Source organism: Syngnathus leptorhynchus, chromosome 1, assembly GCF_054491065.1.
Source record: "Syngnathus leptorhynchus isolate UIUO chromosome 1, UIUO_Slep, whole genome shotgun sequence".
NCBI lineage: Eukaryota > Metazoa > Chordata > Actinopteri > Syngnathiformes > Syngnathidae > Syngnathus > Syngnathus leptorhynchus.
The window spans coordinates 8,605,680-8,627,530 of NC_141195.1; the positions used below are offsets into that span (position 1 = coordinate 8,605,680).

At 40.8% G+C, this 21,851-nt stretch overlaps 1 protein-coding gene across 1 annotated transcript; it reads left to right on the forward strand.

The window, feature by feature from the left end:
* Positions 1 to 484: 484 nt before the first annotated feature.
* Positions 485 to 21,851, forward strand: atp9a (ATPase phospholipid transporting 9A). The gene is made up of 28 exons (XM_085921660.1): positions 485 to 671; positions 2,811 to 2,955; positions 4,386 to 4,499; positions 4,577 to 4,685; positions 6,451 to 6,509; positions 7,002 to 7,053; positions 8,302 to 8,396; positions 8,521 to 8,601; positions 9,120 to 9,195; positions 9,302 to 9,378; positions 9,526 to 9,686; positions 9,778 to 9,920; positions 10,078 to 10,190; positions 10,778 to 10,987; positions 12,121 to 12,282; positions 12,620 to 12,712; positions 13,146 to 13,229; positions 14,163 to 14,333; positions 14,715 to 14,813; positions 15,772 to 15,861; positions 16,203 to 16,347; positions 17,215 to 17,279; positions 17,716 to 17,871; positions 18,850 to 18,914; positions 18,992 to 19,100; positions 19,184 to 19,241; positions 19,711 to 19,914; positions 20,940 to 21,851. Exons 1-28 carry the CDS (start codon positions 604 to 606, stop codon positions 21,074 to 21,076), a joined length of 3,141 nt encoding a protein of 1,046 aa, XP_085777786.1. The 5' UTR covers positions 485 to 603; the 3' UTR covers positions 21,077 to 21,851.

Below are 21,851 nucleotides of genomic sequence, written 5' to 3' on the forward strand. Positions count from 1 at the left end.
CTATTTGTCATGCATGTTAAGTCTCTTAGCAGTGTGACCCAATAGAGCCAAGGCACATGGTTTACATGAGGGAAAATCAGAAGGCACACCACCAAACAAACAAATTAACGGGTTTATTAGCCTCTTTAAATGTGTTCCTTTGGCCATCTTGTGAAAACCTCATCATCGGCACAGATAGATGAAAAAAGTGATTTGTAGTAGGGCCAATATACTTCTGGGACCTGTGAATTAAATCAAACATATTTTGAGTGACAATTACTATTTGAAAGTGTGTTTCAACTTATTTTGCCCATTAACTACCCAATTAGATGTTCATCCCGTTTTGGGGTAAACATATATGCACACTCAAGTAATTATTTGTAAACAACTATAATGAATACAGAGCTCAGAATCTGTCATCTTTCAAAGTCTTGTTTTTTTTCCTCCCCCATGTTGTGTTTATTGTCTCCCACCCGTTTTATTTTTCCTCCCCCATTTTCTGCTTCGTGTGTCCCACCCCGGCTCTCTGTCAGCGCCACGGTGCAAGTGACAGCCTCCACCCAGAGAGCCTCTGCTCAGAACCGCCCCAGCCAGGCTTCGTGCCCGCGGCGGCTGTTCTCCGGAATGACCGACAATATTCCCCTGCAGCCTGTCCGGCGGCCAAAGAGAAACAACAGCAAACACAGACATGGGTAAGGATCGTTGAAATGACACACGCGTTCATTTTAGCAGCCCTGTCGCTTTCATTTGCAGCCATCTTCATTGAAGACAAACGATTGCTTTGTGTTGAAACGTCAGCGGGGAAGGACAATGTACAAATTCCGAGTTGCTAAACGATTGGCAGTATAGATTATAGCTATGTTTTTTTTAATACATGTATTAGGTGTTGTCCTGATGTGACTGTTTGACAGCTAGCTTTAGCTTTAGCTTATATGGCTTACATCCTTGTTCCGGGGAGAGCGTGCAGCAAGTGCACTTGAAGACGACGTCAATATTTGCCTTTTCGTCGCAGTGCAAACGCAACCCACACGCAGGCCCCGAGCAATGTTTTTTTTCTTTTTTCTCCATTCAAAAAGTTTGCTTATTAACATGATGTTACGCTAACCAATTTAAATGGATGACAGGCCTAGTGCAGATTGATGGAGAGGCTTTTGAAATATCTCAAAGTAATGCCATCCAAGGTAGCAGCCCATTGAACACAACCACGGTCAGATCATGACACTGAACGATGACATCAGTAGAAAAAAAATCGATATACTGAAGAGGGCGTTGATTTGCAATTATTGATGTGTGTTTTCTATATATATTTTTTTTAATACCTACACATTTTAAAATGACTCGCAACCGTGACTTAAATACCAGATGCAGTCACAAACTAATCACTAAATACTGTTTATCTTTTCCCCCCAGCAATGTCAACGGTGTAGTTAAAATACTCTTAATTGTAAAATGTTTGTTTGTTTGTTTGTTTGTTTGTTTCTTTGAACTTATCTGCTTCATGTCAGCAATTGAGGAAATGACGTCATAATTGGATGTCAAAGGCAAAGCACTCTGAAGGAATTCCTTGTAAAGGGAAGGGAACACCAATGAACAGTTTCCAAAAGATTGTGGAAATGATGACAGGACATGAAACTTAATTACAAAACAAAGAATTCAATCACAGCTTTTTGCGTCAGATGGACATCCAATGATGATGTCAAATCCAAAATTGCCCGAATTTATTATTATTATTATTTTTTTACGGACTCTGTTATTTGCTATGATAGTCTAACTTGAATTCCAGTGCAGGTAGCCTTGACGTCTTATATGATACACATAATCTTTTGTACTATTTTGAACAGCATACCATTCCTAGATATGTTGTTTGGATTCAAAATTGGGTTTCACAAATTTTTTTTTTTGTCCCGGGTTTATAACTCACAGTGTAGTTATTAATTAATCACAAGGTCACTGAGTTCTTTCGTATGGAATGTTGGTCTGGTTTGAACTTTAGGAGTGGTCACCCATTTCCTGATGAAACCATAGTTGTTGTTTTTTTCTCTTTGTGGACATGCAGTTGAACCATTTGTGTGGTTTATGTTTGTGGCCACACATTAACTCAAGATGTGACGGTGAATACATTAGGAGCAATTCTTAAGTTGAAATACATACACACAGGTATATTTTTCTCGACTACAATTGTTCTAAAAGTATTTTGAAATAAAACGCACCCCAGAAGAAGCATGTCTTTGTCAGAAGGAAACCAAATATTATTTATTGCCATTCTGTTGTGTTATGTCATTACTGTATGCTTTTTAAAGAATAATATTAAATAATGCCATATTGACATTTTGGGTTATTTTGGAGAACAGATGAATGGAATTTAAATTAATTTCAGTGGGGAGGGATGATTTAAGATACAAAGGTTTTGAGTTACAAGCTTGGTCACAGAACAAATGAAACATCTATCAAGGTGCCACTGTAGTTGGCTGTAGTGGACTCAAAACAGCATTCAAATGGAGGAAGTCATACTGTAAAACTGAATACAAAGAAGTGTTACGAAACGTTGATGGAGATGCTATGCAAAACGAGAATGTACAAAAAAGACCAAGTCACCATTAAGGGCGTGGGGTGAGTGTTTTGTGAATTAGCTGTAAAACTGCATATTTAACTCAATTTAGTGCTTATCAGTGTGCTAATTTTTAAATATTTAGAATCGATTTTATTTGGTGTCTTGAATGAATGAATATCTATTTGTCGCTGTCTAAAATTTGGGTTTGTATCATCTTGTGTCAGTTGAATTGTTGGCAGGTTTTTTCTGATGTTATTTTTAACTTCCCCCTTTGTTTCAGGTGCTGCCCGTGGTCCAAATGTTGCGGCATGTGCGATTTCCGTCCCCGCACGGTGTGGCTCGGCCATCCAGAAAAGCGGGAGCAGAGGTACCCCCGGAATGTCATCAACAACCAGAAGTACAACTTCTTCACCTTCCTGCCCGGGGTTTGTTTCACTCATTCTATTTCACTTCCCAACAACCACATATATAATTCCGAAGTCGGACGATTATTTGTATCGCACAACGACAAACCAGCTCAGGAGGGCACCTTGTCTCCTATTATATGATATATCCTATTAAAAATGGACCAGGACGAGAAAATAGAGTGAAACGAAGCATGACTTCATGAACTGATTTTTTGCTGGCTCATGAGCGCTGAGGGATGGCGTGAAACCAGTCCAAAAAATGTTGGGGACGGATGCCTGAGAGATCTGCGCCAAATCAGCTCATTTCCGGGGGGGGGGTTGTTTTTGAATGTGTATCTGTAGTTCTGTTGACTGTTAGCAGGGGTTACTCAACAAGATACATGCTTTCGTTTCACTGTGTTACTTTTCTAACACATTTTATAGTGTTTTCGAGGTATTATTATTCACATACATCAGTTGTGAATCAAATCAAATAACTAATATATATGTAAGTTTACAAGATTTTGGATTCTTATATTGCGTGTTTGCATTTAAGCTAGTTATTAAGTGCAGCAAATGTGACGATGACTTTGCAAATGTTACATTCCATTTGTCTGCATATTTATTTGACCTGAGCCTAAGGATGGGGGGTTGCTGTGCTGTTTTCACTTCTGATTGTTTTGTGTTTTGCATGAACATTTGCTTTCTATTCAGATGTCTTAGGATAGGATCTTCAGTAGGTTGGTAAAAGTCGTTATTGTCTACTTGTCAAACAAAAGAGCAGATGGCTTTTGCAATGCAAAGTGGAACTTTTTAAGTTTGTTGTTGTGTGTCTTAGCATTTGGTCTCTTTGCCTGCACCCAGCTTTTGTAATCTCTCACATTGGTGGCAATGAAATTGAATGAGGTTGTAACTTGAGTGTGAAATGTGACTATGATACTGTTTAAGGCTGCTGCTCTTGTTCCTAGACAGGAAGTGATACATTTTAGTAGTCTGAGACTTACATACAGTCGAATCTCAGGACACAATTCATTTCAGTAAGATGTTTTGGGTATTGAAATGATTTCATGTCTAATTGTGCAAATGATCTTCCTATCTTTTCACTCCAAGTGTAAGTGGCACTTTTTGTTACTAGTTACAAATGCACGTGGGGCTATTGCGTCAATAAATTACATCAATGGTAGACAGCCACCTCCTTAAAGGAAACAACTGTACAGTACCAGATGTAGAAGCCTTGGCCCCTGTTCTAAACCTTCTGCCCTCTAGTGGCTCTTATTGTAACTGCAACTCTCCCTGACCACAAGTTGTCTGTATTTTCACCAAAGCAGATGGAAATCCCCGTTCAGTATTCCCATGAGGATGTTCAGACTGGATTGTAAAGCGAAAGCCACCCAAAATACCTTACTTGATTATCTTATGAGGATTTTGACAAGATAATGTGTCTGTCTGTCTGTCTTCTCTCCTAACAGGTGCTTTTCAATCAGTTCAAGTACTTCTTCAACTTGTACTTCTTGCTGCTGGCCTGCTCTCAGTTTGTGGAGGAGCTACGCTTGGGTGACCTCTACACCTACTGGGTCCCTTTGGTATGCGGCCTTTCGCAACCTATGTTAGTCAATAAGTCACCTTTCCGACGATGTGATTCTTTAATTTCATTTAACAGGGTCTGGTCTTGACCATCACCATCATGCGAGAGGCCGTTGATGAAATAAGATGCTATATTCGAGACAAAGAGGTGAACTCGCAGATCTACAGCAAGCTGTCAATAAGAGGTAAGCACGGGATGCCATTAATGTCAGGTCGTGTAGGATTAAGAAATTAATCAATTGTCAAGTTTTAAAGTGTCAAGGCCTTTTTTCCCCCCAAAATTTCTTTTAACAAAATCTCCTGATCTCATTTATCCATTTTCAATATTTTTACTTATTGTCGAAAAAAACATTGAGATGTTTCACATATTGGCAAAAGCCACAATGCATTGCTATCTTCCACAGAATGAGGATAAACTTTTTCGCTTTAAAGACATTTTGAGCATTTATTGATTTGTTCTCAAGCTGATTTCACTACTTCAAATTGGTCATTACTGCAATAAAAATAAAGTGAGTGTGTCTGAACACATGGAATGGGCATGTCCTCTGCTTCTGACATCAGTCTGATGTTGCAAAATTGCATTAAAACCATCAGAAAATAAGTATCAAATTACTATTGACTTTTTTTACATACATCTTTTTTAAGTCCAGAAGTACAAAAGCTTCTGGTGTTATCATATCTTATGTTTTCTTTCAAACAAGCATATATTTTTTTATTTTTACTAACCACTCTACTTAAATGTTTTTTTTTTTTTTTTTTTTTTTTTACATTCAATACCTTCCATTGTAATGCCCAATCGACCAATCACAGGATAGCATTATGTCAAGCTCCACCCCCTGCAAGCTTACTAATGCGTAGCATACCACAATGACCAACTAAGTCACACTTAAGATTTGGACAGTTTGGTTCACATGTATATTTTGGATCACTTAACAAAATAAACAATAAAATGTGTACAGTAACATACAGTGAAATAATAAACAATATAATAAATATGTTCAGATGTTTGCATTGGCATTTAAACCAAAATATCCAGATGGAGGCTTTGAAGTTTCTTTTCATATACACAGTACAGGTTTAGAAGATAGTTCCACAGGAACCTAGGACAGATTACGGAGAGTAATATTGCTCATGTTTGCAGCCATGTTGCCACCTGAGCCACCTTTCCTACTTTTCAACATCTATTAAATGTAGAGGAATGGCCCCGTTGAAGCTTACTGGCTCTGAGGGGAAACGATGTGTAATTCAAAGCAGAGACATAAAATGAGTATACAAGGCCATGGTATGAAGTGTGAGCAACAATAAAAAAATAAAAAAAAAAAAGCAAAAGACCTTTCGTGGTTTCCATCACTCGGCCACTTTGATGTGGCAGCTTGTTTTAGCCGTAAACCTAATGACCGCCCGCTTCCATGATAGCGGCCCCCTGTACACACTTGTTTTGCTCCAGTTTCCAAAAAGTGGATGACACATTGCCATCAGAACATCTTTATACTTACAATCACAATTATTTTAAGTTCTGATTTAATGCAATTGTTTGCATGTTTTAGCAGAAACACCATTGCCACAATGGGACAAAGAAGAACTGTGAATTCCCATGAACCCAGACGCATAGTGATATTATATGTGCCTTAATGTCTTGCATATGCATTGGCCGGAGGTCATGGCAGAGGTCAGGGGGTCAGTGATCTCCTCCAAACAAATTTGCCTGTTAATTCCAAATGGAATGAGAGAGAAAGGCTCAACTCCCCCAGCATTCCTTCAGATCTGCATGGAAAATTACTTCCCTCAAACGTCAGCGTGCGGGAAAGCAGCTGGCACTCCTACAATTGATATTTGAGATATTTTTGCTGTTACATTGTTTACTCTAAACCATATTTGAATGATAACAACATTTTATGTGTTTGATGGTTTTACCTTTAATGTCTTCTATATTTTTCTCTTCCCTGCTAGGCACAGCAAAGATCAAAAGCAGCAACATTCAAGTGGGGGATCTTATAATCGTGGAAAAGGTTTGTTGAAAATGCTTCCACACGGCAAGAATGGAAAAATCTCTCACGTAATGCTTATCAATTAATCGAAGCAAATTGATGCACATTTTGACTTCATTTTTGGGTCTGCTCAGTATATATAGTCACTTCCCATTAAAATTAAAAGTCTGGCTATGGCAGCTCCATTGAGGTGTTTTGCACACGAAATATGAGAAGTATACTTCTGTCTTCAGTTTCCAATGAAGGGCGTCTTTCTGAATGATTAGCCAAAGGAAAGGTCACACATGTCGCCCGCCATATTCCGTGAATATGTCCGACTGATTTAATATTACGTCTTGGAGAATATGCCTCTGTGATTCAGAAGAATCGTGTTGAGATTTTGGGGCTATGTTACTAATGTGCCACATGCAACGTGATAATTTAAACATTTTAAGAGCAGAAGGAGGGTGGGTGGGGTGAAGGAGCAGGAAGTGATGTTGGAAGTGATGTTTTTCTTTCTGCCTCTCTTTGTAGAACCAACGTGTTCCTGCTGACATGATCTTTTTAAGGACCTCAGAGAGAAATGGTAAACATCTGCTGGTCATTCATCCAGATCTGGCTGGGGAAATGACTTGTTTAAAAAAGGCGCTGAGGTGCAGGGATTAGCCCAAAGCCTGGACAGGAAGTCCTATAATGTCTAAATTGTAATTGGGTCCAGTACTATACTATCAGTCAAAGCTCCCGTGGTTGGAGGCAGGGGGTTTGCTGCTTCCAGTTATACATTTACGTAAGGTAGACCAAACATTGACCTCCTCATGCTAGTCTTGCAAATGAAATTGTGCATACCCAATCAAAACTGGAATAATTTCCATACAGTGGAACTTTGTTTTAACACAAAACATTCCAGGGCCACGGTTGATGGAAATCCTTCAGATTTAGACACGTTCGCAAAATTTTGTAAATGGGAATGAGCTGGTCCATGATCAAACTCATCATACTCGCACTTAACGAACTACACAAACAGGCACTTTTAGACAATACAGTACAATACTTATTTATTTAGTGTTTTCATGGAGCTTTTTTTTTTTTTTTTTTATACTGGTGCTTCTGTTTTGACTTTTATCTCTGAATACCCATTGACCCACTTAGTCTTATCTTTTTGGAATGATTGCCATAAGAATGCCAAAGAAAAACCAAACACATTTATATTTTGCGCTCTTTTGAAATTTGGGCGGCATTGCTGAGGCTACTCTTTTTAAAAATAATCCTAATAATAATTTGCAAGAAAGCCCAAAAAATAAGACTGCCATCTTTCTGTCTACCTAATCTTTAAAGGTTCCACTACACAAAAGCACCTCATTTGACTGACCACGTGGATTAAGTTAGACTAATGCAACAGCAACATATGTGTCTTTAATTATGTCCAAGGTTGCTTGTTGTTATGACTTTATGGCCAAGGAAATGAACACAGCCGATTTGTTTTCCTGGAAATAGTGTACGGGTATCTCCCTTCCATGTGAACGCCATTATGAAGATCCCAAGTCAGGACTGGGCTGGTTTTTTGTGCCACATGACTCAAGTGACTAAATTTGGTGGCAGGGTGTCAGGTTTCTGTCCCACTGGTTACTGTGGCCAAACCTAGTCAGCAAAACTCCCAATGTTATTTAAAAAAAAAAAAAACAGATGGTTGCTCTAAGAGACTTTGTGTCACTTCTTTTGGCTCACAGATCATGAATTGAGATGTCACTTCTTGACACCGACGACTTGTCTGTTGTCACCCCCAAGTGGTGGAAGTGTTTCTATGGGTCATAAGCTTTTGTCGTCCCTCGCTCAGGCTCCTGCTTCCTTCGCACTGATCAACTGGACGGGGAGACAGACTGGAAGCTGCGCCTCCCTGTGGCATGCACGCAGAGGCTGCCGACCGCCTCAGTGAGTACATAAACAGCGATGGACCAAAATTCTCGCTTTCCAAAACTTTGTAAACTTTATGTCAACTATAGCGTTAATTAACATGAATGTCCAACTCCTAAATAATGTTCTTCATGTCTTGTAGGACCTTCTACAAATTCGATCCTACGTATACGCAGAAGAGCCAAACATCGACATCCATAACTTTATTGGAACTTTCACCAGGGTATGTACAAAATTATCTGGTCCAAAGAAGCAAGCAGGTTTCGATTTGTGTTAACTCATGATGTGTTACTTAATCAGGGAAATGTTCCGTTTAAGACCTTGTCCTTATTACCTACAAATATAAAATGAATAATCATTATGATAGCTATAATAAGTTACTATGGTTTAAATAACTCAAATTGATGTGGCTATTTTAGCATTCAAAAGGAAGAAGGATATATCTTGAGGTCTCTGTGTTCCAATCAAATGTAAGAACAAACATGGTCTGATAAAAAGGCTATTGAACATCCTTAAATAAAAGCTTGTAACAGGGTTGATTTCCATATCATTTAACACACACAGTGATTTGTGTGTGGGGAAAATTCAAAAAGTAAATAGTAATACTTTTTAGTGAGTATGTTGTTGCCATCAATGCGCTTTTTTATTTTTTTATTTTTACTCTTTCTAACCGAACTGGAATACTTGGTGGATACATAATTTCAGAAATTTCAGAACCTTCCTCAACATCATCTTTTACAGGAGGATGGTGACCCTCCCATCAACGAAAGCCTCAGCATTGAAAATACTCTATGGGCCAGCACGGTGGTTGCCTCAGGTAAGCTACTGAAAGATGTGAAAGTAGGTGCTGAGCGGTTTGGTTTAGAAGAATGATCTTTATCTTAGCATTGATTATTGGAATCACTGTGGTTCCCGTGTGACAGGCACGGTAGTGGGGCTTGTTATCTATACCGGCAAGGAGCTGCGTAGCGTCATGAACACATCCAACCCAAGGCACAAGGTAGGTTTGCTGAAACCAGGCATGCAAGATTGTTGCATATTGTACTTGGAAAATATCCTCTGTGATCATTGTGGCCAGTTACAATACGGAATGTATAGCAAATTAAATTGCGACATTTAATTGGACTATTTGTTGTGTTCATGTCAGGTGGGCTTGTTTGACCTGGAAGTGAACTGCCTGACTAAGATCCTGTTTGGGGCATTGGTGGTAGTGTCTCTGGTCATGGTGGCCCTGCAGCACTTTGCGGGACGCTGGTACCTGCAAATCCTGCGCTTCCTACTGCTCTTTTCCAACATCGTGCCCATCAGGTGGGACATAAAACCCTCCACATTGTGGCGCTGCAGTTATGCTATACATGTGGCTTTATTTGATTGTGTGCACTCTCGTTTTTCCCCATAGTTTGCGGGTCAATCTGGATATGGGTAAGATGGTCTTCAGTTGGATGATTAAAAAGGACTCCAAGATACCCGGCACGGTGGTGAGAGCCAGTACCATACCCGAACAGCTGGGCCGCATCTCCTACCTGCTGACTGACAAAACAGGTTGGATAGGAGAAGAAAACGCTCATTTAAATCAGATCAGCATCAGTGAAAAATATTGAAGCAGAAACCTTACTGATCACACATTTTATGCTTTATTCAGGTCCACGTTTAGTAGAATTGTGACTGATTTGAATGACCGTGACTATTTGAATGGCAGGAACTCTCACTCAAAATGAGATGGTGTTTCGCCGCCTCCACCTTGGGACGGTGGCATACGGGATGGACTCCATGGATGAAGTGCAGAGCCATGTGTTCAGTGCTTACACGCAGGTACAAAACATGGAAAGGGACAGAACATTATTGCTTGAATATCATCAAAAGAGAATGAGGACGCACTTTTTTTTTTTAAAGCTACAACAATTTGTGATTGTTTGCGCCGCTCAATTCTTCCTGACCTCTGATCATAGGCTTTGTCCCCCTTGACACCAGAGGTTAGTGAAGCAGGAAACGGGATTAACCCAAAAGCCATGCGCTGCCCCAACATGTTAAATGACGTTGCCATTAACCTCTGCAACGTGCGAATGGCTAATAATAGAAAGACCTCAGTGCAAAAGCATAGTTCATTAAAAACATGGCTAGTTAGTTGAAAACATGTGTGTATTCTTGTGTAGCGCTCTGACTCCAATGATTACAATTGGACCTTTTGAGTTGCATGATGGCCTGACCGAGGGAATGAGTGAAACGATTGATTTTTTTTTTCAAACAGGTTTTAGAGATAAACACTACATATTAAATAAAATTAACAAACCATCTTTAAACTCAATCAGTCAAAAATCAATAAATCGTGTCTATCTTTAGGTTACATATATCATGATAATCTCATCTGTCCTCATCTGTGGCTTGTGTGTGCTTCTCAGCCCACTCATGACTTTCCGGCCTCCAGGGCCCCTGCGGCCACAAAAGTTCGTAAGACCATCAGCAGTAGAGTTCACGAGGCGGTGAAAGCCATCGCGTTAGTGCACAACGTGACTCCGACATACGAGTCCAACGGCGTGACGGACCAGGCCGAGGCAGAGCAGCACTATGAAGACACCTGCAGGGTGTACCAGGCCGCCAGCCCCGATGAGGTACTAACCCGAGACACGATCCCATCTATTCTAGTGAATTTCCTTTACATCCTGTGAAGATGTCTATCCTCTGATGTGCAAAGTCATTGATTCCAGATTTTACCACTTGTAAGGAGGTTCCACTGTATGCGTCATTTCATTGTGTCCCCCTCAGATAAGAAAAGCACACAGGTTAAGCCAAGAGTTGGATGTTCTCACACATCCAGCCATGCTGAGTGATTTGCTTGCATGTTTCCCCACATTAATTTTATAACACCATCAGACGGTCTCAACCTGGACCATTCTGTGTTTGTCGCCGTGGCTTTTCCACTCGGTTGCTTTCCTCCTCGAAGTGTCACAAGCCAAATGTCATCCCACATTTATGTCCTCCACGGTGAGCATTCTTTGAACACCAGGAAGTGGCCTGCTGAATTCAACGTGATCCACATCCTGCAGCGTAAATGCGGATTTCCTTTATGTGCTCCCCAGCCTCTTGCACTTATCCCCTTTTGGGTTTCCTTTGAGCACATATTTCACGGGTCACTGCTTTTGTCATTGTAAAAGCCCACCTACATTTGTTGTTTGGAGGAAATGACACCACTCGACTCTTTGTATGTGACGTTAATGAGCAATTTGTAGCACGAAGCGCATTCCAGAACTCTGCAAGTTAAACTGGCTTCCCTGCTGCAGAAAGGAAGTCTTAATATAGTACCAATTTACATTATTGACTGTTGAATGTACATTTTACCTCTGGCAGTAACTTTAGTTGTGTATATTGTCATCTGTGTTGTTTTCTGCCACTCTATGTATTTGACTAGTCTGCCATTAGGCCTGTCACACAATGATTGATGGATTAGTTGTTTTCTCTCTGAAAGGCTCTTCAGTAATGGAAGTGGTTGGCCTCCTCTATCCATTTTTTTAATTTCAAAAACCTCCCTGAAGTTTCAATAATCAATAACGTTAAGTGCTCCTAATGCTTCAGATATTTATTAATGCTGAATGTGACCAAAATATCAAAGAGCCTCTTCAGGCTGGAGCACCCTTTCCCTTCATATTTCAAGTAATGGAGCATTGATGTGACACAATGGCATTTAGATCAATAGTCTTCTGTCAGTCCAACCTCAAGCAGGGTCTTTTCCATTCGCTGTCTGCAGGTGTCGCTGGTGCAGTGGACAGAGAGCGTTGGTCTCACGCTGGTGGGGCGAGATCAGTCCTCCATGCAACTCAGGACCCCTACTGGCCAAATAATGAATTTCAGCATCCTGCAAATTTTCCCCTTCACTTATGAGAGCAAGAGGATGGGCATCATCGTGCGAGTGAGTGCCAATATACTTGTTGTTGTTCCATGAATGTTTCCTGAATGCAAGTTCAGAAACAGACCAAGGTTTTACTGTCAGTTTGGGCTGTGTTTGTTGCTAGGCGATACATTGGGGCTGGTTTCAGAAGAAAATACATGACAGATTAATTTGAGTTTGTGCATGGGAACAAAGAGGCGGGGGGCTTAAAATGTGCAAATAGTTCAGATGACTTACTGCTTTTGATGGCACATGCATTTGCTCCCCCCCCCGATAGTTTCACAATCTTTTAAACTCTCCAACTGAAAACACATTTCAGCGGGTACTCATAAAATTAAACATAATAATTCAATTGCAGGATGAATCAACTGGAGAGATCACGTTCTACATGAAGGGTGCTGATGTGGTGATGGCTGGTATTGTCCAGTATAATGATTGGCTGGAAGAAGAGGTAGTCACTTTTATTTTGACATTCCTGTTTTTTCGCATCAAATAGCTTGTAGTACATATTTTTTTCCTCGCACAGCGTTACAAGGAAATGACTCAAATTGATGTTTTGATCAATAGTAATGTGTGCTTTACTGTTTTTGTAGAAATGGTAAATTATAAAATGTATAGATAGCAATAACCATCATTCTTGGGATTTAAAATGTAATTTATAGCATCAGAATTTACATAATGGAGTACTATTAATTACATAAACATTGAAAAATGTTTCATAATTACCAATGCTGGTAATTTAGGGCAGCTGTGGCATAAAATTTGGGGCGGGGGGTTTCATAAATTTAATCATTTGATGTCACAGCTTTTTTTTGGGGGGGGGGGGGTCTCTGTACTTGAAATGAAATTGGAAGAGTGTTTGAACCCTCCTGATTGTTTTGTAGTGCGGGAACATGGCGAGAGAAGGTCTGCGAGTCCTGGTTGTCTCCAAGAAGTCCCTAACTGAGGAACAGTATCAAGATTTTGAGGTACATTTGAGTGTGAAACTGCAGTTATTGATTTCTTTAATCCTTATTTTATTGATTTTATTTGGATCCAAGGCTAGCCTCACAGTTTCTTTCCTTTTCAAGCCCAGTTTTAAGAGTTTAAAATGGCAAAATACAGCGCCAATTTTACCATTTATTTACGTTACAATGGAATTTATGAGCCAACAATAGTGTGTGTCCTTAGCGCAGGTTTACTTGCCTGACCTTTTTTATTCTACTCGTACATAGCGATGAGGCACATGATGTGCTTGTGTGAATTTATACTCCAGAACCTGCTTGTCAAAAGTTTATGCCCCCAAAATGTGAACATAATACAACACAACAAAGATTAATCGTTTTCTTTTGAAACGGTTGCCATGAGAACAGCAGCACAGAAGGTTTAGTATTTTTGTCTCCATGTTCAGTCCTAATAAATACGATTGTTGCTGGGTGATTAGATTAACCTTTGAACCCCCTAGTAACCCCACATCCCATTCATTGTTCGAGAAGGGTGGGGTCGCTCCCCCGCAGGCTTGAGTTACTGAACTGTATAATTGTGTGTTTGAGCTGGTGGGCAGCAGTGAGTCACAAACACACGCACACACACTTTGTATTTCCTGTATGAGTCACTAGCGGATTGTTTTTGCGTTATCTCATTGGTGAGTGACCACGGAGCCGCGGCGGCAACAAGAGGGCCGTCAATTCGCATTGAAGTGGCTTTGGAAGCAGCTTGAAAGAGCAAGCATGTCGCTTATTTAATTATAACTGAAATATTTGGAATGTTTTTTTTTTCAGTTCAGCCAACTGTCTGCATGTGGTTTTTTTATGCATCTCATCTGCTCATATTTCTGACATTCTGTTTTCTACTGCAGCTACCAGGAAAAAAAACTAATAACTTTATCTGACTCAATCTGTTTTCCCCGTGACTCCGTTTAGGCACGCTACGTCCAGGCCAAGCTCAGCGTGCACGACCGCTCCCTTAAGGTTGCCACGGTGATTGAAAGTCTGGAAATGGAGATGGAGCTCCTGTGTTTGACTGGTGTGGAGGACCAGCTGCAGGCCGATGTCAGGCCTACCTTGGAGATCCTTCGCAATGCGGGCATCAAGGTGGACAACATTTCGATATAAAACGACACATCAAAACACGAGTGGCGTTGAGGTTTTTAAAAATATACAATCATCAAAAAATTACCATGAATGTCTTTTTTTAATATTCAATGGAAATGTAAAATATGTAAAATAACAAATTGTCCAAATCAGCGCTAACGTTGCTTCTCCCGTACCAGCAAGGATGTAATATTTTTTTCTCAGTCACGAATTCAGTCTTGAAATGTTTATCATTTTTTTGGTCCTGAATTCACTTCACTACATACAGTGCTATGTTCTTTTTAAACATATCATACATTGAAACAATGTGTCGCTACTTTTATGATTTGTCTGTCAATACATGACGTATTGATGCAAACATGTTATTTGCTTCCTGCAAAGGTTTGGATGCTGACAGGAGACAAGCTGGAAACAGCCACATGCACCGCCAAGAATGCCCACCTGATTACCCGCAATCAGGACATTCACATCTTCAGACCAGTAAGTGTGGAGATTCCGTCAGCAGGGTGGGAGTGGGTCACCCTCGGTCAGACGTCAACCCTCGGCCCCCCCTCTAGGCCCGTTAGCGAGCGCTGGGTTGCTTGAGCAGGCCCAGCCAGGATCCACAAAGCATCAATCACTTCCCACTGGTGAACGCATCCAAGCCACTGTCAAGGAGAGCAAATTGAAGGCGAGAACGAGCAAAGCGCTCCCGCCGGGAACACGCCGAGGCCTCGTTTCCTAATTTGTTTTTCAGCTTTTTGGCTTTGATGGTCCCCTCGCAACGCAATGCCTGGCACCGAGCCACCTCTGAGTGAGGGCCGCCCACTTAAGGTTAGCGTTTGCGTACAACCGCGCTTACTGGAAGAGAATAACAATGGTTGGCACGCCTTGAAAACCTGAGTCCCAGTGGACACTGTGGGAGTGCTGACTGGGCCTGCGACACGCACATCTGGATTAGTTTCCTGGTCACCACCAAAGTCCTGATGCGCGCTGACGTCTGAGGAGTCAGCGGCTGGCGGATGTTCTGGCCTTAACGTAACTCTTCATGACAGATTAACTCCACGGGCTGTCAGGGATGAATTTGAGCTCGTCTTCGGTCTCAATTGGAAGCTGACACAGTTTCCTCAGTCTAACGGGCCGAAATCCAGGTTGCAAAGCTGTAAATTTGAAACCGGAATGGAGTCCAGAGAATTTGTTTATGGGGCTTGTGCAAAATTGTGATTTGACTGAAGAAGCAGAAGCTGATAGACTATTATAAATCTTACATAAACCAGTCTTAATTAAAAAAAAAAAAAGTCAAAATACACAGAATTGGAAATTATCCAGACTAACAACCCATAGCTAACAATAAACCAGTTAATGAGAAGGCATGTTTGGTACACCAGCAAGGACTGTTAATCTTTTGTGTATGTGTGCGCTCAAGCACAGTTGTTAATGCGGTTGCCTGAAATGACAGGTGACCACACGAGGAGAGGCCCATCTGGAACTTAACGCCTTCAGGAGGAAACACGACTGCGCTCTGGTGATATCAGGGGACTCGCTCGAGGTAATCTTCGGTCTTGTAATCAAGCTAACGCAACAGGACAATGTGCTAAGGAATGGCTTCATTGTGGCTTTTAGACAGCTAATTAGATAAGAAATATATTTGATCAAACACACTCATTTAGGTTTGCATTTGTTTCATCATAGCTTTATTTGAAAAGCACCTTAGCGTCACAGGTAGAAAAACTGTGGCCATCTTGATTCCTCCCCTGTGCAGGTTTGCGAGAACAACAAAAGGAGTCAAATCAAAAGTCTTAGTTGAGTTGTGGGGACAGCTCCACTATAACCTTTTTTATCCACTCAACGCGATGGTAACCTTTCTGACGACGCAAACCTATGCCGCAGGTTTGTCTCAAATACTACGAATACGAGTTCATGGAGCTGGCATGTCAGTGTCCCGCCGTGGTATGCTGCCGCTGCGCTCCCACCCAGAAGGCTCAGATCATCCGGCTGCTGCAGGAGCGGACGGGCAAGCTCACCTGTGCTGTCGGTGCGTAGTAAACACAACTAGACAAGCTGATATGATCGTACATCCATTATTTCTTATTGGATTTTTTTTTTTTTTTTCATTTTCACCATCAAAGGCGTACCCAACTAATAGATTTGTGCCATGCTACTTTTGGGCTTCCTTTCAAGCACAGTGGTCAGATTGACACATCTGGCAAATTGTCATTTATTTTATTATGACAACTGACATCACATGTATTGTGGTCCACGTCAGTCAAGAGCAAACACTGCCTACAGCGCAGATGTGGCAGATGTAAAACTTTAAAGAAAGGTTTTAGTCGAATAATCTGATGCAATTTTATTTTTCTTAGCGTATTAAAAAACATTTTTCCCCAATTACTGTTCATGAACCAACTATTTTTATTTGTTTGTTTCTCATTTGGTGATTAACATGAACAACAAGTAGGATTGATAGTCATTGTTTTCTAAAGTAAAAGCAGATGTTTTCAAAAATGTCTTCATTTGACTAAACACAAATGATAAATCTGTCTGCTTTCATGAAGGGCTAGAGAAATCAGAGAATTATTCATCTTAAGTGCCTGAAATCAAATTTGAACAATCTTAAATTGAAAAAAATATGACTCCAAACCAAAACTCTGTTATTAAAAAAAAGAGACAATCATTTTGATAATTGATTTGTTGTCAATTAATTGATTAATTTTGACACTTCTAAACACATGATGGGGTGAACAGGGCTGCTCACGTGATGCAAGTTGTGTTAGCCTGTGAGACACGGATGGGTTCCGATCTCAAATTAAGGGCGTGCCTTGAGCAGCAGCAGCCGCCACCGCCGTATCGGAGCTCCATCGATGTGAATCCTGACACCTCTATGGCTCTTGTTTTCTCTTAGGGGACGGAGGAAACGATGTCAGCATGATCCAGGAAGCCGACTGTGGCGTGGGAGTGGAGGGAAAAGTGAGACTCTTAGCGAGCAAACCTCTCTCAAAGTTCGCCTTTCCTGTCGATATCCCTTTCGTGTTCACATAATATGAAGTCATGTCCACTCACCTTTTCACATTGTCTGTGTGCAAGATTTATTTTACATGCAAAGAAGTGGCAGACTACATAGTAGAAACACGACAGTACTCCTGTGATCCAATATTTTTTTTTCTGGTAAAAATCTCTTAACAGCAGCGTTCTAAATTGCACACATAATTTTTGTACACAGAATTTGTATTGCTCAGGTGGGACCATGTAATGTTTCTTCACTGCAACAAGTCTGACTTTTTAATGTGTGTGTTTTTGTTGACTGTTTTATGAGCACAAAAACAATCATTGTTTTCGAGTATTTGGCGGCGCCTCAGGTAGACAAAGTCCTCACTGGTCTACTTGTGTTCCTTGTGTTTGACAGGAAGGCAAACAGGCCTCACTGGCCGCAGACTTCTCTGTGACTCAGTTCAAACATTTGGGTCGTCTCCTGATGGTTCACGGACGAAACAGCTACAAGCGGTCTGCAGCCCTCAGCCAGTTTGTCATCCATAGGAGCCTTTGCATTAGCACCATGCAGGTATCAGCCACATCTGAAAGTCGTTTTGGTCCTTTTCTTCCCCTTTTAGTTCTGATACACTTCACTCATGCATTCATTCATTCATTCATTCATTCATTTATCATCTATAGCGCTTGTATTTGGGGTCAGCGGTGAGCTGGGTCCAGTCACAGCTGACTTTGGGCAAGTGAGCTTTACTATGTGTTGTAATTTATAGCTATGATATTTCGGAAGAAACCCCCCCCCCAGGTTACTGAAACTAACCCATAATTCCCTTATTACACAATATTGCGAAATATATTACAAATTAGTAGTAGTAATCGTACAAAAACCTGATGTCCTAGAGGGAAAAAAAAAAAAAAACGGTCTAGAAAAGTTTACTTACATCTCTGATAACATAATTATTTCAAATGAATTCAAATGTGTTTTACACAGATATATTATTCAGCCAAAAATGAGAGAAAATAACGCAATCATACCCAAGAGTAAGCATCCGATGTGGGGCAGGAAGGTGTGGTCATGAGTCAGAGCGCCCCCACAGCACCACTACCGTCCGTATTCCAATCCAACCTTGGGGCCGCCACGGAGGGCGAGCCTATGACTCACTGCCTCAAGTGGGAGTGTGTGTTCGGGGGGGCGGGGCGGGTTCTCCTCCACATGTCTGGACAACCACAACCACAGCTGGGAGCAGCCCCTGCGTGGCACTTGACAGCTCAATGCTGCATCAGCCATGCCAACCCCGCACACCAAAATTAGTTGCTTGATGGTCAAAGTGCTGCAATTCAGTCAAGAATGTTCACGTGGAAGATTCGGCCTCTTGTCCACTTGCTGGCCACGCAGGCACATTACGCTGTTTTGGGTTGTTATTGCTGTTATGCTGCACATAAATTGCTTTTTAACGTGCTTTTAATTATGTGAAGTCGATCGAGTTACTTTGTATATGAAATGTGTTGTATAAATATAAATAAAAGTGCGTGCCTTCTCTCTTCTGTTGCGCAGGCCGTCTTCTCATCTGTCTTCTATTTTGCTTCGGTGCCGCTCTACCAAGGATTCCTTATTATTGGGTGAGCGCACATGTTGCCGCCATGTTTCCTTCTGCCAAAGTGACAACACGTACCGATAAGTGTTGCGCATCTTTCAGCTACTCGTCCATCTACACAATGTTCCCCGTCTTCTCCCTGGTGTTGGACAAAGACGTCAAGTCCGAGGTGGCCATGTTATATCCTGAGTTATACAAAGACCTGTTGAAGGTATTTAACAAATGTTTGTACAAATGTAATATTTATGATAATAGCAAAACCAGTGAGTAATTATTTTCTTTTTCTTTCTACAGGGCAGACCTCTGTCCTTTAAGACTTTTCTAATATGGGTTTTAATAAGTATTTATCAAGGTAAGAACTCACTAAGATTGTCATTTTATTCATGAATATCCCACTTTGACTTTTTTACCAAAAGTATGTTCAAGTCAAATCTTAAAATATTGTTTTAATAATATTTTTGCTGAATGCCGTGGACCATTCGAACTCATTCTACAAGTTTCTTGGAATTTTGTTTTTGTACGAGTTTGGTTTTTATTTCAGTGCTTGATAAATTGGAAATAGAATTAGTCGGTTCCTGCAGGTAAACATTTGCTATCTTTTAATACTGCACGCATTTTAGCCCAATTTTTGGTCGTCAGGTTGCTAAACTTTGCGACAATATACATTACATTGCGTCGCTTAGCTTCGCCTCTTTTTGCATTGAATTAATTTTGGTTGTCAGAAAAAGTCATAGTAAATATTTGTATGAGAAAAAGGTTCTGGACCCAAAATGTTCCAAAACAATCAAATGAAAAGCACATGTACTTTCTGGTGCTTGCAGGCAGCATCATCATGTACGGGGCCCTGCTGCTCTTCGAATCCGAGTTTGTCCACATTGTGGCCATCTCCTTCACGTCGCTCATCCTCACCGAACTGCTGATGGTGGCGCTGACCATCCAGACGTGGCACTGGCTCATGATGGTTGCCGAACTCCTCAGCTTGGCCTGTTACGTGGCGTCGCTCGTCTTTCTGCATGACTTTATCGGTGAGACGCCTTCAGTGTGCTCGAGTGTATTTCATGACTTGGAAACAAAACTTGCAACCGGCTTTGACTTTGTATTCATACTCTTACACACACACATAGTTAGGATTGATTATATTAAGCTTCAATAGAATCATTCATTTTTTAGCTTTTTTAGAAAACAAGAATATTTTTAAAACAACAAGTCGAATGGTAAATTGGTGGACTTTTTTTTTTTTTTTTAAACATTCAACATGCAAGATGGTGTGCTGTCCCTGCAGTATTGTTACCAAGGTGTTTCAAACAAACGACCACAATAGTTGGTTCCTGATGAGTGGACACGTTGAGTAACACCCAAAATGTTACTAGCCTTTATTTTAGACTACATGTGGGCTGTGGCGCTCCGTTTTGAGCCTGAGATCTCCACCACTGCAAGTCATGGCTGGCATGCGGTCAAGTGTACCCTTTATTTATTTACTTTCGGAACACGTTTCTTCATTTAGGTGCATAGGAATAGATTTTAAATGTTGGCCTTCATGCTCCGTTTCAGTTAGCCATTGTGCTAACCAAGGAGTTTTTTTTTTTTTTTTTTTTTTCCCTTTGTTGGACGGATGGATGGATTAAGCTAAAACACATTGACATTTTGAGGATGGGCAATCTAAATCTACTTCTACTCATAACAAATTATGGAAATGTATAGTATTCCAGAATGGAAAGGTTAGCAATAACGCAACCCTTCCTACGTGCACAAAAGGAATCAAATGTGTTAATGATAATATTTTATTTTATTTTTTAGTATCATTTCAAATGACCAGGTTTAGCATGATCAGCATTTCTCTGTGTGCATGCAATCACCCGATTGTGAGTGCCACATTAAACATGGAAAAACCACAATTGGGCTCTTGTGTCCACTGTTAGGGATTCATCATTCTAGTCTACATCCCAACATAATCATACGATCAAGATAGTTTATAAACCCTAACATCCACTACTCCTTCTGTGTGCTGAGGGACATTGGCCAATCCTCATCGTTCGTTCTTGTTTTTCAGATGTGTACTTCATCACCACACCGTCGTTCCTGTGGAAGGTGACGTCCATCACGCTGGTCAGCTGCCTGCCCCTCTACATCCTCAAGTACCTGCGTCGGCGCTTCTCCCCGCCCAGCTACTCAAAGCTCACCTCCTAGAGGGGGGGCACCACCACCTGACGGATGTCCGCTATCGTCAAACCAATGCAGATCGACATCATGTGACATGGGCACATTTAACAGCAACGCCAAATCCTAAGTTTGAAACAATTGTTGGTGTTTTGCCTCTATATAATAAATACGACACATCTTGCTAATTTATTCCCCCAAAAAAGGAACAACTAGAAGCAGCACTAGTTTTATTGCTTAACTCGAGACTTGATTCACACTCCGCAAACTGTGACTTCTAAATGCAGTTCAGAATTATACACTTGCAAAGCAATTGAGTGGCCATAAAAGTCACGTTTGTTTATGCGTCAAGCAGTGGAGGCGGCCGATGTCAGCAAGCCCGCAGCATCTGGAGCTAAACTGGTCCCAACGTCTTTCTATGCTGCCCCCGCACCCTCGAAGCCATGGTTATTTTGGCCACCTTTCATGTGGTACTGACCTAAACCCAGAACAAAAAAAGTAGCCCTTTTACTGGGTTTAACAAGAAGGGATAACGGCATTAAATACTGTATGTTGTTAATATATTTATTTGCTTACCTTCTCTGTGTGGCCTACTGTGATTTATGTTGTTATTATTTGAAAACAAAACATTATTTATTGCATCCATTAAAGTGAAAAGCATGACCTGGGTGCTTGTAAATAACTTTTTATGTATTAACCTTTTTTTTTCTTTTTTTTTTTTTAATGCCACCCTGTAATCTGAAAGGGACAAGCCAAACAAAAATGTGTTATTGTGCTGATGGTAAATAAATTTCCTGCTTTGTTA

Coding starts and splice junctions, on each gene's coding strand:
- atp9a (XM_085921660.1), top strand. CDS start 604: ATGACCGACAATATTCCCCTGCAGCCTGTCCGGCGGCCAAAGAGAAAC. Junction 12,283..12,619: donor GGATGGGCATCATCGTGCGA/GTGAGTGCCAAT, acceptor ATTCAATTGCAG/GATGAATCAACTGGAGAGAT. Junction 15,862..16,202: donor TATCAGGGGACTCGCTCGAG/GTAATCTTCGGT, acceptor CCTATGCCGCAG/GTTTGTCTCAAATACTACGA.